General features: G+C 46.5%; 1 protein-coding gene and 1 long non-coding RNA gene across 7 annotated transcripts; one reads left to right on the forward strand and one right to left on the reverse strand.

Annotated features, from left to right (window-relative positions):
* On the forward strand, window positions 1-23976 carry Lmo2 (LIM domain only 2). Of its 6 annotated transcripts, XM_030247876.1 has the most exons (5): window positions 1-181; window positions 11336-11400; window positions 12591-12810; window positions 18103-18318; window positions 22973-23976. In XM_030247876.1, the coding sequence occupies exons 3-5, from the start codon at window positions 12770-12772 to the stop codon at window positions 23190-23192; spliced, it is 477 nt and encodes a 158-aa protein (XP_030103736.1). In that variant the 5' UTR covers window positions 1-181; window positions 11336-11400; window positions 12591-12769; the 3' UTR covers window positions 23193-23976. The 6 variants fall into 6 exon arrangements, with proteins under 6 accessions (XP_030103736.1, NP_001135809.1, NP_001135808.1 ...); NM_001142337.1 differs by lacking the exon at window positions 11336-11400 and having other exon boundaries at window positions 93-181; NM_001142336.1 differs by lacking the exons at window positions 1-181; window positions 11336-11400 and adding an exon at window positions 11655-11819.
* Window positions 9041-22975, reverse strand: Gm38515. The gene is made up of 2 exons (XR_866610.3): window positions 19847-22975; window positions 9041-9235 (listed from the first exon to the last, which is right to left on the reverse strand). It is a non-coding gene; the product is annotated as a predicted gene, 38515 (long non-coding RNA).
* Window positions 23977-24562: the final 586 nt, after the last annotated feature.

Raw genomic sequence — 24562 nt, forward strand, 5'->3', positions numbered from 1 at the left:
TTATCAAGGACCTGAGGAAACACTTCTCCAACTGAAGATAAGGATTCCCCGGCCACTACCCACACAAACACTACCACCCACACAAATGCATACTCTTTTCTCCTGACTTAAACTGAGTTCCTGACATTTTCTGGAAAGAAGGCATTTCTACCTGCATCTGTAGTGACGATTGGAGAGGCAGGTAAGACATGTTTGACTGGTCAACTCATTCATTCCTTCAACAGTGCTTACTGGGTACCATATACCACCAGATGCTCTTAAATTCAATTCTGAACAGTGCTGTGGCACCAGGCATGGCCTAATGACCCTAACCTGGGAATTCACAAAGTGAGAGCTGAGTTTGTAGTTCAATCCTGCAAAGCATGCTCTGATCTCACTGGCCCTGGGGGTGGGGGGTGGGGGCATGGAGTGGCAGTATGGTGTGGCGAGGACTTCCCTGAGGAAGTAATGTTTGAGTTGAAGGAGAGTGTGTGTGGAAATCAGCCAGACTCAACTCTTGCCTTCTGTGTGGCTGTTTGGGGGTTAAAGATGCCTCACACTTGGAAGACTGGCTGCTGCTCATGCAAGTCCTGTTTCCCATACCAGCATGACCTCCTGAAGGTTAAGATGGAAATGACTTCCTGGAGTGATAGGGAAGCCGGTGAAAAACCTGGAGGGGCCTCCTTCAAAATTCAATCTGCTTTGCAAAAAGTTGCCAGATAAAAGATATTTCCAGATGGAGGGCCACACAGGAAATAACAAATGGAATATTTTTTTTGATGGTTCTTTGTGAGATCTGATTCGAGACTCCTCCTGCAATAGCCTGAGAGTATGGGGAGTGGAGATGGCCCACTTCAGCCCTGCTGCCATTGGAAAGGGACTGTGGCCTGACCAGGCTTTAAAAATTATTCATGATAACACCTACCTCGAAGACTTACAATGTGTGTGAGAGGGGGGAGGGGCACCCAAGGGGACCCCACCCACCCAGAGGAAAAGGGGAGGGGGAAGGAGGAAGGATTGTGGGAGGGGGTGATCAGGAAGGAACAGTGAGTGCATGTAAAGTGAGTAAGTAAAAAAAAAAAAAAATAAATTAAATTAAAAGCAATTATCCATGTATAGGAGACCCTTGTCTCCCAAAATCCACGGTCTAGAAATCATCACTCTTAGGTCCTCAGAGCTAGCAGATGACAGAATAGTGTTGGGTTATGGAATAAATGGTTGTGCATAATGACCAATTTGCCCATTCTCTGGTCGGAGCCAAGCAGGCTTCCACAAGGAAGGCTGTGAGGGATCTGGGAGCTGATACAGTTCCTATAGGTCTGTAAGGCCAGGGGTGGCCATTGAGGTACCTGAAGAGTGTCTCACAGCTCATGGGCCTGGCTTCACTGTAGAAGTGGGGATGTTAAAAGGGATCCTGGATGAGCCTGAGAAGGCTGTGAGCTCTCTAACACCCTACGTCAAATTCTGCTCGCTCATGGGACAGATGTGCAGCCAGAGAATGGCCGTCCACTTTCACCAGACTTCTCTGTGTGTGTAGTAAAACACATATAAAATTTTATAGTAAATATACACAAAATCTACCGTCTAAACACTCCCAAGTGCATAGTTCAGTGACACTGGACACATTCACATTACTGTCCTTTTTTAATCTGCCCCACGTGAAATGATGGATCTGTTAAACAACAGCTCCGCATCTTAGTGCCATTCTACTATCTGGCTTTGTGCATTTGACTCCTCTAAGGACCCCCTAAGAGTGAAGTCATACATAGCCTCTGGTCGTAGTGACCAGGTTGGCTTACTCCAGCCACTTAGTCGTCTTTGGGATTCATCCATATTTCACTGTGAGTCAGAATAGCCTCTGTCTTGGCGATGGAGCACTATGGCCCTGTGTGTACATGGTTCTACCTGCTGTTCTGCTCATCTGTCAGTGAACACTTGGGTGTCTCCACCCTGTCTACCGTGAAGAATACTGCATGGAAGTGAGCATACAGATGTACTGTGAAGACTGCTGTATGGGTATGAGTGTACAGATAATCTCTCCGTGTCCCTGTTTCTAATTATTGGAGGTATAGATCCAGAGGAGACCGCCATACTGTTTTCATAATCGCTATACCATTTCATATTACTACCAGCAATGTATACTTATTCCAAATTCTTCAGGGCTCTTATTACTACCAGCAATGTATACTTATTCCAAATTCTTCAGGGCTTCGCCAACACTTGATATTTTCAGTTACTTTTATTTTTGTTTGTTTTCAGTTTTGGTGCCAGAGAAGGGAAGGCAGGGTAGTTTCACCCACCCTGAGCAACCATGGCTATGCACATGCGCACTCTTGAGCTAAGCACTGTCTTCTGCTTTCACATCTCCTCCAACAGCTATGGAGTGGTGTCTCCTCTTGGGCTTGGTTTTCAGGTCTCTGACGATGAGGGAGCATGTTGTGTGTTTACTGGGTACACGGAGAAACTTGAATGCAAAGTCTTTGCTCACTTTTAAATTGGGTTGCTTGTTTTGTTTCTGTTGAACTGTTTTATGCTCTGGATCCTCGGGTCCAATCAGGCCATTTTAAAATACATTATACTATTCCAGAATTGTGCTACTCTCTACTCTGTTGATGGTGCCCTTTGATGTCCCAAATCCCTTGGTTTTGATGTAGTCCACTTTGCCTAATTTTAGTTTTGTTGCCTTTGTCCTTAGTGTGGTACTCAAGATTTCACTGCTGATTCCAATGTCATGAAGCGTTCCCCTTCTTTCTTCTAAGAGGCATATCCTCTTAGCTCCCAACATGATGACTCTGAGGAGAGCTTCCTCCTAACATAATGTCCTTGCAGTCACTGCATCTGCGTGAATCTAGTTGATAATGTGGACGATATTGAAAGTCTTCAGCTTCAAACAAGTTATTGAATAGCTCCAAGCTGAGGTCACTATGCAGGGAGCTAATAAATGAAAATCATTCTCTTCTCTTTTTCAAGAACTTAAGGCGTGACACCTCTTTTGAGGTGACAAGATGCTGCGTGCAGGAAATCACAAAAGCTAATGAGGCATGTGCCTGGGTCTGAGAGCTTAGAATGGCAGGAACTCAGGAAGATTATCACTTTGAGATTCTAAGGTAGGGAGATCAGATCTTTAAGGTAAACATATAGTTGGAACTGTACTAGGCAAATAGAACTAGGAGAGCTTCGACACTAACCACAGGCATCATTGGTGTTTACTGAATACCTACTTCATGCTGGGCACTGTGCTCTGTTCATCCCACACGGTATACCAGTTACTACTCCTAATCCTGTATTTACCGTTGCTTCTTACCATTGCTTCTATTTTATCAGTGGGATTTGCTTTAGTTTACCCTGATAGTAAGTTGTGAACCAGACATTCAAAGTTAGGTTTATTTATATTAAAGCCTCTATGCTTAGTCATTCTAGTTTAGCCCCAGAGCTTTGAAGCAGGGGCAAAGCAGATACTCCAACTAGGGATAAAAGAGCAGACAGTGGAGAGGGTGGGAGGCAGAGATGGCTCAGCCATTAAGACCACTGATTGCTCTTCCAGAGGTCCTGAGTTCAATTCCCAGCAACCACATGGTGGCTCACAACCATCTGAAATGGAATCCGATGCCCTATTCTGGTATATCTGTACTCATATACATAAAATAAATTAATACTAAAAAAAAAAAAGAAGAAGAAAGAAAGAAAAGAGTAGACAGTGCACAGACCATGCATACAAACAGGGTGTTTGAGACCATAGCAGGGGTCAGTCTGAGTGGGAGGGGTCAGTCTGAATGTGAGGAGTCTGTCTGAGTGGGAGAAGTCAGTCTGAGTGGGAGGGGTCAGTCTGAATGGGAGGGGTCCGTCTTGGTTTGTGGGACAGAGGGAGTGGGCAAGGTTGAAGTCCCTTCATGGTAGTATAGAAGAATTTGACCTTGATTTGTAAAAATGACAGAATCACACCCAGAAACATCAGCTCTAACCTTCAGTTTGCTTCTTTCCTCTAGAAAAATGAGACAAGAGACGCCTTAAAGACTGGTCAAACCATGGATGACCGTGGGCCATTGTAAATTCTGGCATAGGATGGTGAAGAAAATAGTATTCCAGCCAGGTTAGGTTAGTCGTAAGGAGATGAAGGGCCATCAAGAGAAGCAGAGAGAGCTGGCAGGAATAAGCCTCGTTCCTGGTGCTTGCTGAAGGGCACCTCCCTCTGTAACAGGTCTCCTTCTGTAGCTGGGGCCACCACAGATGCAAACCTAGTTCTGCTTCTGTTTACGGTTCATAACTCTGAGAGCCACAAGGTCAAGCAGTCGGGCTAGGTATCATCAGAGTCTCCTTCCCCTGCCAGGCCCAGTACATTCAACTTCCCCATCAGGACCCTGGCCTCTACTCTCCCATCCCTTCTTCCAATGGAAGGTACATCCGGGATGCAGGCTCTCAGACCAGGGAGCCATGGCCGACTGACTATGGCATGGTGCTGTCTCTTCTTCACGTTGCTTTCCTGAGCCTGAGGCTGGGCCAGGCCCTTCTGATTCTATCCCATGAGTCCTTAAAGGATCTCCACAGCAAGAAAGGGAAGGCATGTGGCCCCAGCAAGGCTACAGACTACCCTGCTTGGGCTAAGCTCTCACGAGGCAGAATTTGTTATCCATCTATCTCCAGCCAAAAAGAGCCTTCTGATTGACTTCCTCTAAAATTCTCTCTGCTTAATTAATTCTAATAATAGCTGCTGCCGTTGAGTTCTTGCTCCATGGTGATCACCGTGCTAAGTATTTGGCATGCATGATCTCATTTTATTCCTACAACCCCATGATGAAGATATTATTATCCCTATTTTGCACATGATGAAATTGAAGCTCAGCCCTGTTACATAATTTGCCTAAAACCCTGTGAAGGAGCCAGGACTCAAGCACAAGCCACTATATCTCCAATGCCTGGCTGGGACTCATTGCACTCTGCATGCACAGGTCCTTGTGAGAGTGGGGATCTCACAGTGGCAAGTCACATGTCAGGGTGCCTTGCGTGCTGATGCCACCTGTATCTCAGTGTTCCTGGGAGCCAAAAGGTTTCTGTCTTTCAGAAATGAAACTCTCATAGAAATACAAACTTGCGTGCTTAACTATTTATGGTCCTAGAAACTCGGGAGGCTGAGGTTTGTGGGTTGTTTGAGCTCATGAGTTCGAGGTTAGCCTGTCTCAAAAACAAATGAATGTAAAATAGCCTTTAAACTATTGGCCTCAAATATTAATGGCATCTATGTATGAATTCTTCATTTTAAAATTATACCAAAGAAAGACAAGACGGGGTGGGCCTTCTCAAGAAGCCCATGCCTGTGCTCTTGGCTGTGTCTTACTTCCTGAGTGCCTCTCTTCTCTTAACTCTCATGCTTAAACACATCTTTTAATAAAGTAAAGCCCTGTTTAACACAAATAGAGAGAAAGAGAGAGAGGGAGGCAGAGACAGAGACAGAGACAGAGAGACAGAGAGACAGAGACAGAGACCTTCATTTCAAGGTCCTTGTCTACTTTTGCTGAGAAAACACTGATGGTGGGAGGATGCCTGGGCCAAGGGAAGCAGCAGATCTGCCATTGGCACATTTATCATTGATTTATTATTTATTATTGATTCAATTTAATTTATCAAGGACCTGCCACGTGCTGTCACATGCTCAAGGCTAAAGGCAGAGTTGCAAACACGTCAAAAACAGTTTCTGCCTTAGTAGAATTTCCATTCTTGGAAGGAGGGGGTGGGGGTACCCAACCTGCAAGAACTAGGGCTCCTGTTGCAGAGCTTCTGGAGAGAAAGTGGTGAGGATGCTATCAGGGGAAAGAAGCAGGATAATGCGGCTAGGGAGGGATGAAGAGTTGGACTTTATTTTTTATTTTTTTTCCATTTTTTATTAGGTATTTAGCTCATTTACATTTCCAATGCTATACCAAAAGTCCCCCATACCCACCCACCCCCACTCCCCTACCCACCCACTCCCCCTTTTTGGCCCTGGCGTTCCCCTGTACTGGGGCATATAAAGTTTGCAAGTCCAATGGGCCTCTCTTTCCAGTGATGGCCGACTAGGCCATCTTTTGATACATATGCAGCTAAGAGTCAAGAGCTCTGGGGTACTGGTTAGTTCATAATGTTGTTCCACCGATAGGGTTGCAGATCCCTTTAGCTCCTTGGGTACTTTCTCTAGCTCCTCCATTGGGAGCCCTGTGATCCATCCATTAGCTGACTGTGAGCATCCACTTCTGTGTTTGCTAGGCCCCGGCATAGTCTCACAAGAGACAGCTACATCTGGGTCCTTTCAATAAAATCTTGCTAGTGTATACAATGGTGTCAGCGTTTGGATGCTGATTATGGGGTGGATCCCTGGATATGGCAGTCTCTACATGGTCCATCCTTTCATCTCAGCTCCAAACTTTGTCTCTGTAACTCCTTCCATGGGTTGGACTTTATTTTTAAAGGTCCTTTTATTTAGGTTTCTCTCTCTCTCTCTCTCTCTCTCTCTCTCTCTCTCTCTCTCTCTCTCTGTGTGTGTGTGTGTGTGCACATGTGAGAGAGTGTGTGTGAGTGTGTGCATGCACACACATATGTGTGTATGGACTGCATGCATTTATGTGAACCACATGTATATGAGTATTCCTGGAGGCCAGAGGGAACTGGATCCTCTGGAACTGTGGTCACAGGTAATTGTGAGCCATCTGATGTGGGCATGGAGAACTGAATGCAGTCCTTGGGAAGACCACTGGGTGTTGTTGACTGCTGAACCATCTCTCCAGCGCCTCCCCCCCCCCCCAAGTTACATTTGAAATGACCCTTCTGAGAATAAGACATTGTAACAGAGAACTAAATGAAGTTCATGAGCCCCATAGGCTGATGGGAGAAAGAGCAGCTCAGAAGCTGGGCTTCATCACACATAACTGTAATCCCAGCCCTGTGCTGGCAAAGAGGAGGATCAGAAAGTCAAGATCATCATCAGCTATTCAGTGAGTCAAGGCTAGGCAGCCAGGCTACATCACACACACGCACACACGCGCACACGCACACACACACACACACACACACACGAATGGGCAGGCAGTGAGGGAGGAAAGAAAGAACATTTTAGGCAGAGAAGTGAGCAATGCAAGAGCCCTCAATTGGAGCCAGCTGATGTGATCCAAGCATAAAGACTGAGAGAGGTCATGGGTATAGAAGGTGTCAGGCAGGGCCTCCTAGGCCCACATCAGGCATCTGGGTTTCTCATGTAGTGAACTGGATTCCATGCACTGTGGTGTGTTACTTAGCTGGGATTGCCTCCATAGTTGCAGAGAAGAGCATGCCCAGAAACAGACCACAGTGGCAGCTCTGGGAGTCTCTTTACCCACCTCTGCCTTACCTTGAGCTTGGAGCAGCCAAGGAACTCAAGTTGGGAGGGGTCAGGCACAATGGACGAAGGAGCAGTTGACTCTGGTTGGCTCAGCCTGTTAAAAGCTTTGAATCATCAGCGGACACTCAAAACTGTCTTGGAGCTGGACTTTTAGTTTTATTTACAGTCTCTTGAAGATGACGGTCGATGGTGACAAAGCTCTATAGGAACTCACTATGCACTGGCTTCCCCTCCAAGCACCTGTTTCATTTTTCTGAATCCTATAAAGGCAGCAGGAGACAGTGCTCTGAAAGTCCCCTTGTACAGATGTTTGCTTTCATATCTGTGGGAGCAAAGAAGCCGGGCCCCAGGCCAAAGGTGGAGGAAGGCAGAGACACTGTGGGTGAAGTATGGGCAGGCTCACTGGGAGAGAAGTCTTCAAACCTCAGCTGCAGCAAGGAGGAAGTCAAATGTCTCAGCATTTCTCAGATCCCTTCCAGCAGGGACAGCTATGCTCTGTACTCTGCTAAGATATGGACATTTCAGGACAGTCCCTTCTGTATCAGACTTGGCCTCCTCTCCCCTCTCTCCTTCTGCTTCTCTGTCATACACCATGTCTACACATTTGATCTTGTGAAGGCCAGAGGTCACCATCAGAGTGTTCTCTGCTATTGCTCTCCACCTTCTTTTTTGAGCCAGAGTCTCTCCCTGAACATGGAACCCACTAATTTCTTACTGGCTACAAGTCTCTAGGATCCTCTGTCTCTGCAGCCATGGGATTATAGAAGCTGCCAGGTTTTTACAAGGGTTCCAGGGATAAGAACTCAGGTTCTCATGCTTGTGTGGGAAATACTTTACTAACTGATCCAAATGTCTAGCCGCTGGCCTCTTACTTCTCAAGGGGACTCTGTAAGTAGCTGAGATGCAGAGAGTCAGTGAATAACATCGGGATGTGGCTGGAGCATGCTATGTAGCAGGAAGCAGTGGCATTGCCAAGAGCTACCTCGAGCCCAAAGGGCACAGTCCAAGGTTACAGTCTGAAATACGGGGATCCCTAAGCCCGAAGTTTTGCAAATACTGGAGTCTCTCGATTCGGCTCTTCCTGAGGCACCCCAGTCTCAGCCGGCTCTAGCGATGTCTTGATTGGCTGGAAGATTGCTGCTTCTTGATGTGGTGGTGATTGCTTCCGAAAGATGGAGTAATAGCAACTGCTATCATTTCTGAGCATTTTCTAGGCACCGCCATTGTGCAAAGCGTTTTTGCACATATTATCCCACCGACCACCCCTATAAGATGAACAGGCAACCCAGTGATATTGGCCCTGCTCTGCCCCCATCCACTTCTTTTTAGAACCTCCATGTGACAGAGAAATTGAGGTTCAGAGGTGAAGTAACTTCCCCCAAATCACACAATGGCGTTCTGTCTACATAACTCCCATGTCCATTCTCCTAAGACTCAAAGGGACTCTGTAAGTAACTGGGATGCAAATGATAGCAGAGGAAAAGACGGATCTGATACACGTTCCTACAAAACCTGATTTGTTTATCGCTAAAATTACTAATAGAACAAACTGGCCCTGAAAAGTCCCAAATGAGTAGACAAATGGTGGAGCCTCTCTCACTTCAGCTCCTCCACAGCACCCCAGTCTCAGCCAATCTCTGGAGGATGTCTTGATTGGCTAGAAGTCAGATGCCCATGACAACTGAACATTTAAAGAATTTTCCATGTGAGCTGAAACCATATTAGAAGAGAGCTTTATTTCCGTGACTATCGCAACTAACAAGATGTATGTTGCAACTCAGCTTCCAGTGATTAAAACAAGAACAAAAGTAAATTGACCTTGTAAGCATTCTCCCCGTGTGACACTTCACTCGTAGCAGAAGTCCACTGTAGCAAAGGCATGTAGTCATAGTCACGTAGGACTCTTCTTCCCTGGAAAAGAATGTACTTGTAAATGTACTAAGAAGAAAATAAAAGGGGGGTTCCAGTGAGGAAAAATAACCTATCTGTGGTCATGTTTATCACGCAGACTGATTCAGACTTCTGACATCCTTATTTCAGAAGGAAAGCTTGGGAATGTCTAAACTTCCGGGTATTTAATATTTTGAGGGTAGAGGAGAAGGTACAGTTTAGTCTTGCTGGGTAGGGATCAAACAAAGATTTCTTTAGCTCTCGTTCTACACATTCGAATTGCCTCAGAGTAGCTGAATCTTGCCTGAACGTGGCAGTTACTGGATGCTATGGGAAGATACCGTAAGGCCATGATTGCTTTAAAATCACTCATAATAAAAAGACATAAAAAACACATTTTGAGGCTTGATTCTAAATGTTATACTTAAATTTAGGCGACTTAATTGCCCATAGAATGGGAATGAAGTCCCACCAGTAGGCAGTAATTTCTTACAGCCATGGTGTGTGAAATTGAAATCTTAAGATATCATCATATCAAAGACGTACCTTCTCAAAGAAGGCTCCCTCCAAAGAGTTGTGAAAGACAAGAAATTGACCCAAAGTCATGAAAGTATCTCCCTCCGCCCCCTTAGCACACTCAGGTCAAAGCAAAAGCACAATTGGCCATTCCAAAGTTACCTCTTAGAATCCAAGGAGATATTTATTTTAATAACTCATTCCAATGCTATGGGAAATTGGAGCAACAACAACAACAAATACACACACATTTAATTACAGATCCATGGGTCACATGCTGGGTACATAGTTATATATATGTATATATGCATACATATGCATATATATGTATATGTATATATGAATACATATGCATATATACAGATATACATATATGTGTATATATGTGTGTATGTATATATATATACATATATATGTATATGTGTATATATATATATATATATATATATATATATATATATATATATGCTCCCATTTCATTAGAGATCCATGTACCACATGATGGGTGTATAGTTCCATCAATCCTTACACCAAACCCTCTAGTTAGTAAATCCCATTATTCCCATTTTACTAACAAGGATGCTGAAAGTGTAAATTCTGCTTGTTCAGCTGAGTTCACATGATGGTAAAAGGGAGGTTACAATACAGGCAAACTCCTCAGCCACTTTCTTCATGCCGTATCTTGAAGGTAGTTTTCCTAGTCACATGAGCTGATAAGAGTCTAAAGCAACCCCAGGAAATATGGTTCTAGTGGCTCGGCATTAAAACATCATTATTAAGTAGATATACTGCTAATCACAACCCGTGTGTTTTCATTGTTTCTTTTTCTTCTTTTGGTTTTGGTTTTGAGACACTGTCTCCTGTAGCCCAGACTGGCCTGTGACGAACTTTGTAGGGGAGGATGACTTAGAATCCCTAATGCTCCTGCCCTGCCTGACCTGGGATTACTGGCCTGTGCTACCACTAACAATGTTTATTTTCACTTCAGATAGAAATGAAAGTAGAATAACAAGTTATGTATTTATCATATAATTTAGGCTTGCCTAAACATTGTAAAAAATTTGTTTTTTAATTTAGAAAAACTAAGGACTTAAATAGAAAATATCTTTTTATACACTGAAGGTGGGTTTTGGACCAACACGAGGGCAGGCGCACAAACACAGATTTTAATTATTCCCTTTCAGTATACGTGTCAGGACATGGAGAGAGAGGGAAATGACACGAATCTGTGGGTAGTGGTTCAGGCTATTGCTAGGGAGAAATCAGGGAGGACTTTGCTCAGTACGGGGAATCCGGGAATTCATTTCTGACTATCATCTTCCGGGGTGAGCTGGTCTAGGTTATTAAAGCAATCTTTAAATTGGGGCTGAAATGCCTATGTCTTTGATCCGGGCTGTTCTTACTAAACAATGGATTCTGAGAGCACTCGGGACTTTCCTCTTTACAAACCTGAAGACTGTCATCATCATAAGCTAACGGGCCTTGAACGATCATTTCTGGACTCAGTTTCAAGGAACTCAAGGCCCAGGGGGACCTAGGTTTTTCTCCTGAAAAGTAGCTAGCTGGAATCCATCTCTTCCCTTCTGTATTTCTTTCTCCTTCTAGAACTTGTCTTCAAGCTTGAAGGAGAAACCTGCCCTTTTCTTTGTTTTATATAAGACAAAATAATAGTAAGTAATAACTGAAAGTCTTTTTATCGGGAAGGAACTTCCTCCGGTCCAAGCAAGTATTGCTGCTGATACTTTACAGAGAGGGCCAGCCTCACCGCTGGAGTTCGCTCTTTGAAAGAGGCTAGGGGAGGGAATTCTGCCGCCAGCAGATGGAGAGGAGACCCGGACAACGTGGTCCCTCCCAGACACCCTCCCTGCGGGATTAGCTGCCCCCAGCTCTGCTCAGGCGCACCTAGCGCGTGAGGTTCCTGGTCACACAGCTTGCGCCCCTCTCTGGAGAGCAGTCGCAGCTACTAGCTTGCCGCCAGCAGAGCCGCACTGTCTCGGGCATCGCAGAGCACCACGACTGTGGACTTGGGACCTCGAACCCGAGACGAGCGCGCGCTAGCCAGCCATTAGCAACGCTTGCATTTCTGCAGGTGCTTATTTCACATTCTTGTCTTTTCTTTCCTGCTGGAACGGGCGAGTGGTTACTTTCAGCCTGAGGCCAAAGGGAAAGGCAGAAGAAGGGGAACTCTGAAAAAGACAGTTTAGTGGCAGCGGGATTCTTGCCCCAGGAGAGGGGCTCAGGGGAGACTCTCGGTCTCTGCCGCGGGCCCTTTTAAGAAGCCAAGTCAGGGCTGCCGCTGTCGCCGTTGCTGCTGCTGCCGCTGCCGCCGCCGCCGCCGCCGCCGCCGCTATTTGGATTGCTAATCCCCAGGAGCCCCGTTTAAAAAAAAAAAAAAAAAGGAAGAAAAAAAGGGGGGAGGGGGCGGGCAGCTGTCTCTTTAAATGTGATTTCCTTCTATTGTATTTGAATCGTGATCAGGAAAAAGGAAATGAAACCAGAGACAGAGGGAAGCTGAGCGAAAATAGACCTTCGCGAGAGAGGAGGGAGCCTGGGGAGAGCCGCGCGGTCAGCTCCCCGCCCCCAGGCCGCCGCCCCCTCACTGCCCCCGGCGCCCCGACCCCGGCGAAGGTGCGAGGGGCTCGGGGCGACCGGGCGGAGCCGGCTACTGCGCGCGATCGGGACCGGGCGGCGGCGGCGGCGGCTGTGGTGACGGCAGCGGGACCGGGATGGAAGGTTAAGTCCTGAGCAGCGGCAGCTGTCGCAGCCACCGGAGGGAGGCCGGGCTGCTCCCCGGCCCCCTGCCTTGGCCGCCGCGCGCCGGGCAGCTGGATGATTCGCTCTCTCTCTTTGGCGTTTGAAGGGAGCGCGGTGACTGTCCTTGAGCGTGGAGGGGCGAGCTCGCCAGCGGAGCGACCGAGCAAGAGGAGGCGCAGGAGCGGCGGCGCCCGAGCACCCGAGGGGGTCCGAGTCCAGGCAGCTAGCCAGCCACGCGCCACAAAGGGAGCGCCCCCGCCGCCCGGCACGCCGCCCCCCTCCCCAATGTCCTCGGCCATCGAAAGGAAGAGCCTGGACCCGTCTGAGTAAGTGTGGCGCTTCTGTTCCGGCACCCCAAACAGGGTCCCAGGCTAGGCGCGAGGGGCTGACTCCAGGTGCGCGCCCGCAGCGTGCCCTTGATCCCTCCGTCTCCCAGGGGTTCTCTTTCCTCGCGGGTGACTCTGGAAACACCGAGAGGGACTGGGCGGCGGAAGCTGTAACTGGGATCGACCCTGCGGACCGCTCCGGGCTATCTGGAAAGCTCCCCAAACCTTTACCAGGGCCAGAAAGTTTGCCCAGGAGCTGGCACCCGGAGCTCTGAGGCACAGGTGCAGGGCAGGGAGAGTGGAGGACAAGATTCTGCCTTCTCCCTTTTCGTCCCACCCTCTCCAGGTTCCCTTCCTTTTTGTCCATTTGGCCTTGGAAAGGGGGGCATCCCAACTAGAACATCCCGGGGTCTCCGACGTCGACTCTCCTACCAGGCCCGGAGTAGAGCGGACAGTTGATGAGGTCCGCTTGTCCACCTGGGAACTGGTTCTGGCCTCCAGAGACTTCTAGAATTGCTAATCTGTCGTTCCTCCCGGTACATGTTCGCCCCTCCCCTGAGTTTCCTAGTGCGGGCATGTGAACCTCGAAAGTTAGTGCACATTTTTTTTTCTGTCTAGTATGTTTTTCTAGGGAGCAGAATCTCATCGAACTCTCAGAAGGGCTGTGTGTGTGTGTGTCAGCGAACCAGAGCTTTAATGAGCATGTACTGTCTAGTGCTCTGAGCTTTGCGCTGGTTTGCAAAGAACAGCCCCCCCTCCCTTCCCCATTCCACAGCCTGTACCCTCCTAGCCCATTCTCTAGCCTTAACAAGGGGAGCCAGGAACGAAGGTATCGGTTTTTTTTTTTCCACGTCCACACAAATGCCCTTTTAAGAGTCATTAGCTGTCTGGTTTTGAGTTTTTATTCCTTTGAAGTCCTCATCTAATCCTTTGAAGGGATTTGTTAACACAAGACCAAAGGCACTGCTAATGACTTGTCCGTTTGGGCTTTTAAGATGCATTTGTTTTGGTGGGGTTTTGCCCCCCTTTTCTTTTCTTTTCCTGCTTTAAAAGAATTGTGCTTTCCTGCTGGAGTTTTCCTATTCACCCCCCCCTTCAATTTCAGCCTTCTGTGGTGTTTATTTACCTGGGCTTTACCCTCAGCCAGCAGCATAAAAACCCAGCGTGTTCTCATAAAACACAGGAAGTCCCACGATCCAGCAAGAATATAAACATCACTCTTCAGTCTTGAAGGTTAAGACACTAGCTCAGAAAGGAGCTAGGTTTGTTGGCAAGAGGACCAGCTTCCTTAAAATCTCAGGAGAGAAACAACAACCCTTTAAAGAGTCAGTGTCTATAGCTTGTTCCCTTTTAAGCATAAGCTTAGAATTACATCTGGGCCCCGAGTTTTCAGAAATTGGACAAGACATAAGATTACACAGTTGGGGAGGCAGTCTGGTGAACTGCTGTTTACTGGCTCCCTATCAGCACAACCTAACCACTAATCCTTTATTAGATGTTGAATCTACAGAGTTTGGCTTCTTAAAAAAATTACTAATTACATGAATGTGTGTGTGCACCTAAGCTCAGGTCCCCTGGAGGCTAGAGGTGAAGGATCTCCCTAGAGTGGGAGTCACAGGTAGTTGTGAGCCATCTGATTTGGGTGTGGAGACTCCAACTTGGGTCCTTTGGAAGAACAGAAATCATCCTTAAACAGCTGAGCCTTCTCTCCAGCCTGGGAATTGTGTTCTGTAAAGGAAGTTTACTCTTGCTAAAGTTGGTGCCTTTTATTGCCTCAGACTAGAAAACTGAAAGGTATCTCATAGCTGTAGTAGTGAGCACCTACCTAGTTCAGGAGGTCCACTGGTAGTTCATCTTTCCTGCAGTATGTGTCCGGTAAAGGAAGGCTGTAACTGAAGATGGACAAGCCCCGTGGGAAATGTCTGTGGAACATTTCCCCTCTTTCTGGGAAATTGTTGAGAAATTTTTGCCAGAAAATCAAAGCTAAAGAGATACTCAGGTGTCATATTTGGGACAGGCTGGCGGGAGAATATCAAATATTAACTTAAGGTAAATCTCATTTAGTCTTTGGCTTGAATTGTTCAACAGAGGTAATGGCATGTCATTAATTATAGAAAGATAGACCGAGTCCGAATCTTGTCCTGTCTTTATCTGTTGTTCTCAGACCCTCGTGTCTCTTTCTCGTGCAACTAGCTCTCCTGCCAGCGGCCTCACTGAGTGCTTGCTCAAAGCCAGCTTGGGTCTTTACCAGCTTGGATCTCCAGATGCAGATCGGTCCTTGCCTAGGCACGTGCAAAGGTAGCGTGTGCACAGGAAGCCAGTATTCATGAACACAGATATCCTTCACCATGCAATTGGTGTTCCCTTCTGCTTCCCTACAGGTCATTTTAATTCTAGCGAATTTTGTTCCAGCTAAGTACAGATTCTTCTCTTTCAAAGTTGGCTGCAATAACATCCACCCTCTGGGCATCAAGCATGATGGGAGTTCTGTGAGTGTTTTTGAAAGCCCACTGTAAAACCTTGAGCTATGCAAAGGATGGAGATTAGATTCTGAATTGGTGCACTTGAATAGGCCAAGGATCTTAGTTAACTTTCAAATATGAGGATGGATGCCTTATATATACCCTATAGAAACAAAGGCTCTAGTAGGAACCTGACAGGGTTTCTCTTTGTAGTTCTGGCTGTCCTGAAACTCACACTGCAGCCCAGGCTGGCCTCAAACTCAGAAATCCACCTGCTTCTGCCTCCAGAGTGCTGGGATTTTTAGGTGTGTGCCACCACTGCCTGGCAACTTCTAGTGTATTATTAAAACGATTTAAGGTCTTAGCCCACCTCACCCATAATTCTGTATACATGAGAGACTGGGGCAGAAGAATGGAAAGTTCCAGGACAACCTGGGCAATTTAGTGAGATCTTGTCTTAAACTTTAAAAGGAAGGAAAGGGTTTTCGAGCTGCCTCAGCTGCTAAAGGTGCTTGCTCTAAGTCTGATGACCTGAGTTTGATTCCTGGAACCCATGTGAAGGGAAGAGAGAACCGGAATACAGCTCAGTGGTTAAGAGCATCCCCTGCTCTTACATGGGACCCAGGTTGGATTCCCAGCACCCATACTGGGTGGCTCACAACCCTCTGTAACCCCATCTCTAGGGTATCTGAGGCCCATGGCCTTCTGGGGCACCTGCCCTTGTGTGCATCTTCACCCTTCCCCCCCCCCCACACACACACACATACAATTATAAATAAAAATAAACCTTTAAAAACAATATAAACAAACAGAATTGAGAAAGAAGTCAGTGGTGGAGCACTTACCTAAAGCGACTAGGGACCTGGGTTTGATCATCAGTACTGAAACAACAAACAAACAAACAACACCTAAAACCTGACTTGATCTTTGTTTTTCTCAAAGAAACTGACCTGAGCTTCAAACTTCCTGGTTCTAAAAGAAGATACTCTTATATTTTGTGCTAAAATGGTGGGTTTGGCATTAGCATTTAGCTAAATATTGACAACGGATGCTTAATAGTCTCCTAGATAGGGTCACCTGTAGATGCTGGAGTGCCCTATAAACACTCATTCCCTGAGTCTCACTGTCCCCAACTATAATGAAGCTGGGCTTCATGGGTACAGGCCAATTACGCCACAAGGTCATTTGGTAAAAGTGCCAAATAAAACTAAGAGACACAGACATATCACCTAGGGTACTCAGGAGGAAATTCCATTGGAGATTTCATAATAGGAATAAAAACCAATTAAAAAAATTTTTATACTAGATTTTTTTAAAAGCAGGTTTTATTTGAACAGTGTTCCAGGAACACATATTACAAATTAACAAGCATTAAGTATCCCCTGTCTCCTATCTGACATCACATTCATTTCTTCCATGCCGTTTTCTCTCAGTAAAGTTATTTCTTACATGTAAAACAAAAGTGGTCAGGTTCCAGGGAGGCAAAGCAAGCAGAAGGCCCTATGTGTGACTTTAAAGCAAATTTTTACATTAGTGTGTGTGTGTGTGTGTGTGTGTTTATCTATGTGCATGGATAGAACAGCCTGCTGTAATTGGCTCTTTCTTTCCGCTGTGTGTGTCCTGGGGACCACATCAGATCATTGGGCTTGGTGGCAAGCACCCTCACCTCCTAAGCATCTTGTGATCCCCTACATAACACTTTTTAAATGAAAGAACACATCCCTCAGGCTCACTGTGAACACCGTGCCTGGATTGAGACTTTGGTATCAATTTAATTGCCTTCCACTCTCTTTTAAATCCATTGTTTGGCCCCCTCCTCCACTCTCTTTACTAATTTGATTTTATTCAAACTACTTTTGCTGTGGTGAAAAAAGTTTGAAGGAAAAAAAAAAACCACATCACCACTATCCTCTGTCTGTTTAAGAGCTGCATCGTGACCTAGATTTCCTGCCAGAGTCATTCAGATCTTGTACTTCTTTGAGACAGTGTCTAACGCAGCCCAGAGCCTCCGGATGATGCTGATAAACTTGCCATCCTGCTCCTCCAGGTTCCACCTCAGGATGGACTGGGTGTATGTCCCCACTTTAGGTGGTACTGGAGAAATGACCGTTGGGCCTCTGACATGTTGGGCTGTCTCTCTACCTATGAAACCGAATCTCCATCCAAAGACTCATGCAGGATGTATGGAAGAATGCAGAACTTCAATCGGAATAATCAGATATTGACGGAACTTTCTGTTTGGGGAAGAGAAGGCAACCAAATATAATTTCGATGGCTTTCTTCCTTCTCTACCTTTGATTCTGTGCAGCGGGAAGGTCTTTGTAGGGTGCATTCAACAGGTTATCTGTAGATTGTTAGCACACTGGGGGGGGGGGGGGTCATCAGATGCTTTGGCTGTGAGCAACTCCTTTGGTCCCAAGTCTATTCTTTGGGATTCTTTGGCAGTGCCTGTGTCCAAAGAAAAAAGGGAGGGAGGGCTGGGAAGATGGAGGAGAGTAGGAGGGGAAGGAGGAAGAAGCAGATTGGATCAGAGGTGCCTGCAGAGATGCTGGAATGTAGTCAAGGGTCCAAGGGCTATCTGTAGGTGCCTTGGACACCTCCTGGTATCCCGTCTTCAGTTTTTCAGATGATAAGGTCTCTCTAGCCCACTCCCGTCTTTATCCAAGGTTGTCTGTGTCTATGCAGTCTGAATTTGGGCGTCCTTTCTCCTTATACTGCTGGAAGGAAATGTAGTGAGGTTCCCCATAGAACCTTGGGCATGCAGTGATTCCTGGGACTTTGTGCTTGTCTCCCTTCAGGCAGCATATCCTAATGCTTGGCTCTTCCCCAGGGAACCCGTGGATGAGGTGCTGCAGATACCCCCATCCCTGCTGACATGTGGTGGCTGCCAGCAGAACATAGGGGACCGCTACTTCCTGAAAGCCATCGACCAGTACTGGCATGAGGATTGCCTCAGCTGTGACCTCTGTGGGTGTCGGCTGGGAGAGGTGGGGAGGCGCCTCTACTACAAGCTGGGACGGAAATTGTGCAGGAGAGACTATCTCAGGTATATCCCTCACACTTCTGGGGCACATCCGGGGTTGGATACATAGTCTCTAGCTCCTGAGGTGTCTGCCTAAGGGGCCTAGGCTGTGGAGGCTGAGCTTCAGCTGCCTCTTCAGAGAAGCCGTGAGTTCTTCCTCTACTGTGGCTATGTTTGCAGAGACACATCACTGCATGGTAAATCACCAATGTTTTTAAAGGTAAGAGAATAAAAAACACGGAATTCAGAATAAGGACAAAATTCTGGGGGTGGGGGCAGACCAAAGGATAGGGTTTGGAGAAGTGTACGTAGGGAAATATCCAGGGAACTAGGGGAAGAGAGAATTCATTTATAAGTTTCTTGGGTGGGTTCTCATTTAGTACTCAATAAGCATATGCATATGTGTAGATAGTCTTTTTTTTTGTTTTGTTTTGGTTTTTGGTTTTTGGTTTTTTGAGACAGGGTTTCTCTGTATAGCCCTGGCTGTCCTGGAACTCACCTTGTAGACCAGGCTGGCCTCAAACTCAGAAATCCGCCTGCCTCTACCTCCCAAGTGCTGGGATTAAAGGCGTGCGCCACCACGCCCGGCATGTGTAGATATTCTTTTGCACAACTCCAGTATTATTGATGAGAACTTTTAAAATAGCAATGTGTCCTTGCTAGTGAGCCCCCAAGCGCTGAATTTCATAGCAGGAGGCTAGCCTTCAGCAGCTATAAAGGTGAAGTCAGGAGGTTTGAGTCACTACTCCATTGCTTCCTAGTGCTGGCCTTGGGCAATGCACACAAGCCTTCACGTCCTGTATGTAAAATGGGGATTGTAATTGTACTTACTTCTAAAGTTAGAATGAAGTACTTGAATTGGTACATAACTTAAGAAATAGGTGGTAGCTGAGTTTATAATTGACAGGTACCATGGTGGGATCACAAATTATTTTCCATTATAATGGACAAGGAGATGGTAACATGGAAGGCAGAAATAGAAAGTGTACAAGGCCAAGCGAGACAGAAACATTTCCCCTGAATTTGTGTGTCCTGGCACCCAATGAGTGCCTTTGTCTGGCGTGTTCTAGCATCTCTAGCTTCTATATTAGCTGCACTGGAGGTAACTCTGTACCCCGTACTGCCAGATCCACTCAACTGTTCAGCTGTCAGTTCTTCGCCATCCTCCTGTGGCAGAGGCTCCACTGAGCGCGCAGTCCCTGTGTATTAGGGCCAGCCAGCCAGCGGAGAGAAGCTCTTCAGACTCCAGTGCCCTGGGCTGCTAAGCAGGCTCTTCCCCCTGCATGTGTTCTCGGGGCACTGCACATGTGAAATAAAAACAAAACTGCTGGTCCTTCTGAAGTCAAAGGAAGCTTATCTGTCCACCCAAAGACTGAAGTAGCGTGCTTAGTCTTTGATTGAAATCATTGCAGATGTGGTGGTTTTGGGCAAATGGAAAAGAGAGCAAGTAGGTCTGACTGTCATTTTGTTGAATTTCTTTCTTCCTTTTTTTTTTTTTTTTAAGTCATAAGAAAATAGAACAGAGATAAATACAGACCTGGTTTTTACTCACCCCAGGCCTGCCAGGTCCATCAGAAAGCAGCTGGGTAAATGACTCCCGCTGGGCTCCTGCCTCCATCCCTGTTGAATCATTTGAATCTTATTAAACGAAGTCAGATTCAGTGAGGTCAAAAGAGCCGATTCCTCCCTATCTCCCCGGTTTTATAGAACATTCAGGAAGAAAGGCGGCGCTGCCTGGGCTTGTTAATCTTTTCCATTTTCAAAAAGGAGAAGGGAAAAAAAAAAACTAGTCTGGGAGAGCCCAGTGTTAATTAACTTGTGTCTTGGTGACACGAAATAATTCTTCTCCCTGCTACATTCCCAGACAACATGTTAATTAACTCTGCATTAGCGCAGGCGTTCCCAGCCATCCTTTAATATTTGTATTATTGTTATTAAAATGGGCAGCAGAAAGCTTAAGGCTCTGACGCCTCTTGACAGCGGAGGGATTTCTATTTCGTTCAGGGATGGTCCATTAGCCATGGATTTCTTTACTTTAGTTCTTTGGCATATCCAGAGCTATTTTATCAGGATAAGTTCAGAGTGACTCCGAGGGTCCTCCAAAGAGACCCAGTCCCTATCTATGCCTAGAACAGCTTCTCTCCATGAGGGTCTTGAATGGACAACTCTTGTCTGGTCTTTTTGAGACATTCAACCTCAAATACCCAGGACCCCACCACCACCCCTCATCCTTCTCTCATATACAACTCAGACCTGCTACTGTTGCATTGTGTTAAGTACACAGCCTGGATCCCCTTAGATCCAATTTTCTCGAACTTTTATGTAGGGCAATCCCCTTTAGCCTATGGTTCTGTTTCAACAGCTGGCACCTACATCTAGCCAGCATCTGTTGTAGCCAGAACTATGTAGTCTCACCAGATCCTGGTACCAAAGACACCCCAATTCCTGCAGCTTAGGGGGGAGCCAAGGCTACTTGGAGACAGGACTTATACTTCAGGAGTCCCCAGACATCAGGCCAAAGCTCCCACTGAGGCTGGGCACCTGAGATTGCTTCTTGACTCCCTCACCGTTTTCTCACTTACCCTGAGGACATCATAAACCACTTGAACATAAATCCTCCCCTGTGGTCTGTTCCTGGGATACCCAGCTAAGATGAGGATTCTGTGAGCCAGAGGTTAATGCACACATTAACGGCCAAGTGCTGGCCGGTTTTCATCACTGTTAGCCTTTCCAAGTCCATGAGTTGGGGTGGGCTGCCAAGACCTCTGCCTCCAGTCTCGGCTTACAGTGTAAGCACATGAGCCAGGAGAGGACATGTCATTTTCTCGGGTCACCTACCTAGTTAGAGATTCTGGGACCTGGGCTTATCTCCCAGACATCAGTCCTTTGTCCTCCCGTTAGCTGCTTGGTGTGTTGTAATTTGCCCCCGACTTCCCTTTAATGAGCTCCCGCTTTCTTAAGGTCTACACCTCAGGCACTCAGACTCATTTGCCGCACACTGTTCTCTCAGTCGTGTGTCTCTGCTCAGCCCCAAACTTAACTTACTCAACAGTCAGGACACCACCAGAATGCTCTTTCTGCTCTGTGACCTCCGATGGGGCATTTGCCTACAGCGCCACCGTCTGCTCTGGTAAGATAGAGTGTTCTCCCCCATTGACAAGTCTGCTTCCAGCACAGAAAGTGGGATCCAGAACAGAGATGACCTCTGACCTCGCTGCGGGGAGCTCCCTCTCTGCTCACTGGCCCTGCTTACAGGCCATCCATTTTGGCCAAATGTTGCAGGCTTTGGTGGCTGTCCTTACCTCTCCTACAACCTCTTAGGATGCACCAGTCCATTCTCTCATTTTTTTAAGTTGGTACAGACTTCTAAGGAGAGCAAGCATTTACTGGAAGCTACGTGCAGACATGCTATGTTACAAGCACTATGTAAAAAGGACCCTGCTGCAACAGTTGAGAGCACACCTGGAATGTGATCACATAGCCAGAGTTGGCTCAGTCATTGACCTCTGATACTCTGACACGCCCTACATGTCACACTAACATCTAAGCAAGGTAGATGATGGGGTTGCCAAACCACCTTCTGGTCCTCATGTTCTTCTTCCAGGCAGGCTTGTTTTCAAAGGTTAGCCATCACTAGATCATTAGTACAGTCTGCTGAGCCTTCTCTTCTGTGTCTCTGTCAGGTGTAGAGATAGTTGGGAATTTCTGTTTCTAACAAGTTCCTGGATGCTGCCAGCCCCTGACCGGCTCCTTTTCAACCACTGCAGTGACTCCAAAGTTGCCTCCCACACCTCAACACTAAGTGTCGCTTGCTTAAGTGACTGATGCTAGGGAGAAACTTGATTTAGTTGTGAGGAAAGTCACCTCTCCAGAGAGTCACGCTGAGTGGGCAGGAGGAGCATGAATGAAGAGCCACTGTGCATCATGGAGAGATCCTGTTTGTCCTCTGGGTCTCTGAGGCATGATTGTGGCACTACTTGTCTCCCGGGACACCCCTGTCTCCTGGCAGCTGGGCTCCAGTGAATGGTCATGTGGACATGGAATTTGCAGCTTGACGGGTAGGAGGTGAATCAAGGCACACTCCCCAAAAGGGGAAATTAGTGGCTGTTGACATGAGAGTGAATTCCTGGTGACCCACCCGTCCAAGGGCTGGCCCCAGCTCCTCTTCTGCAGCCAGAGTTCCTCTAGGAAAGAGACACAGACTACATGCCTTACTTCTTACACGTCACTTCATCTGCTTCTTTTCCATAGCTGGTCCACACAGCCTAGAGGCATGGATAAAAGTAGGGAAATGCTTGGGGAGGCGAGGAATAACAGCAAGCAAAATGTCATCGTGTCTCCCCCCCCCCCCCCCAGGGAAGGATTCATGGGCTATTAATTGGGTTCATCTGTCTTGCTTATCTGTTTTTATGTTTAGATAGCTTATTACTGTGTATCCCGGTCCTATGTGGACCTTGCCATCTTCCTGCCTCAGCCTCCTGAGTACTAGGATTACTGCTGTAATCCACTGTATCCGACTAGGTGCAGCATTGCCTAGGTTTTTTGGAAACCTGATAGATTCACATCAGTTTATCATCTCACATCAATCTATCATCGCCAGCCGCCATCTTTCTGTTGTCCCCGCCCCTGTCTCTTAGCGTTTTTGTCTCTGTTTTTTTTCCTTTTCTTTTCACCCCAGGCTTTTTGGTCAGGATGGTCTCTGTGCATCCTGTGACAAGCGGATCCGTGCCTATGAGATGACGATGCGGGTGAAAGACAAAGTGTATCACCTGGAGTGTTTCAAATGCGCCGCCTGTCAGAAGCATTTCTGTGTAGGTGACAGATACCTTCTCATCAACTCCGACATAGTGTGTGAACAAGACATCTACGAGTGGACCAAGATCAATGGGATCATCTAGGCCAGAGTCCCAGGCACCTGTGGGGAGGTGTTCAGTGAAGACGCCGTCTCGGTGTGGTCTTCACTCTTAGGCTCTTTGGGAACCTGAGGGTGGGTGAGGCATTTCTTAGGAGATTATGGACTCTTCCTGGGCACTAACGACATAGCAATCACATGACATAATGCAAAGGCTGAGACTTCAGTGACAAAAAGGACCAGCCCTTAGAGAGAATTTATGGTCACAGGCTAGCCATAGTAACTGACAAGATTAGTGGAGGAAATATTTGGGGACCAGCATGCACTGTGCCATCCTGATAGGCTTCCCCAGGTAACTATCGATTAGATGTGACCTTGGTGTTCATGGACTAGAGTTGTGCAATTAATTTTTTCCTGGCTTTGGTAACTACCCTGTTCTAGTCACAGTCCTTCACACTAGGAAAGGAAAGAGAGAAGAAATAGTCACTCTTTTTTTCTTTCTTTCTTTTTTCCTTGGTCACCTTCCCGTGGCCTTAAGCTCTGGAGCCAAGGGAAACTGCATGGAGGTACATTTCAGTTGGGAATGAAATCCACATCTTTCAACCAGACAAATATTTATAGCGATGTTGATGAATCACTGTTTTTAGACACCTTCATTTTGAGGTGAGGCGCCCCACAGATTGTTTCTATACAAATGTAAATCTTAAAAAAAAAAGGTCAAAGTTGTTCAACTATTTTATTATCTTAGATTATATCAAAGTATTTGTTGTGTGTCATTAAAAAAAAAACTCGATTCTGAAGACTTAATAAAAATGACAAGCTGAAATGCAGTGCTGTTCTTGATGTGAAATGACTTACAGGTTGGGCCAGCAGGGAAATGGTTTGCTTTTTTTTTTCTCTTTGGAAAGGTGAAGTCAATACACAGTTTATTTCTAGGTCAAATAAAAGCTTCCATTTATTGCAAGGGTTTATATGAGGTTTATATAGGTTTCTGTATTACCAGCAATTATGTAACAGGCCATCACGTAGCTCAGAGGGATATAGAATAATTAAGTTGGTATTGTAAAATGTGCATTTCACGTTGGCATTGTGTGGAGTGAGGGGAAGGCAGGGAGAGCATTGCCTTTGGGAAACTTGTAACCTAGAAAGCACACAAATACATAAAATAGATTCCCTTTGGGAGAGAAGGTAATTACCTGGCTTGAAATGTGGCAAAGATGCTGAGCCTGACATTTCTATTTTCCAGGATGTGTGTCTCAGGGTGTTTTATGACAAGTGCTTAAGAGGACCTTACTTTGAGGATTTAAAGCTGGCCCCTTGGCTTGTTGTGTCCCTGCACCCCCATCGGGGGCGTTATCTGACTTCAAGCGCCACCTGCTGGTCATTCCTCAACCCACCAGCCCAAGGGTGTCCCAG

The sequence above is a fragment of the Mus musculus genome, chromosome 2, assembly GCF_000001635.26.
Source record: "Mus musculus strain C57BL/6J chromosome 2, GRCm38.p6 C57BL/6J".
NCBI lineage: Eukaryota > Metazoa > Chordata > Mammalia > Rodentia > Muridae > Mus > Mus musculus.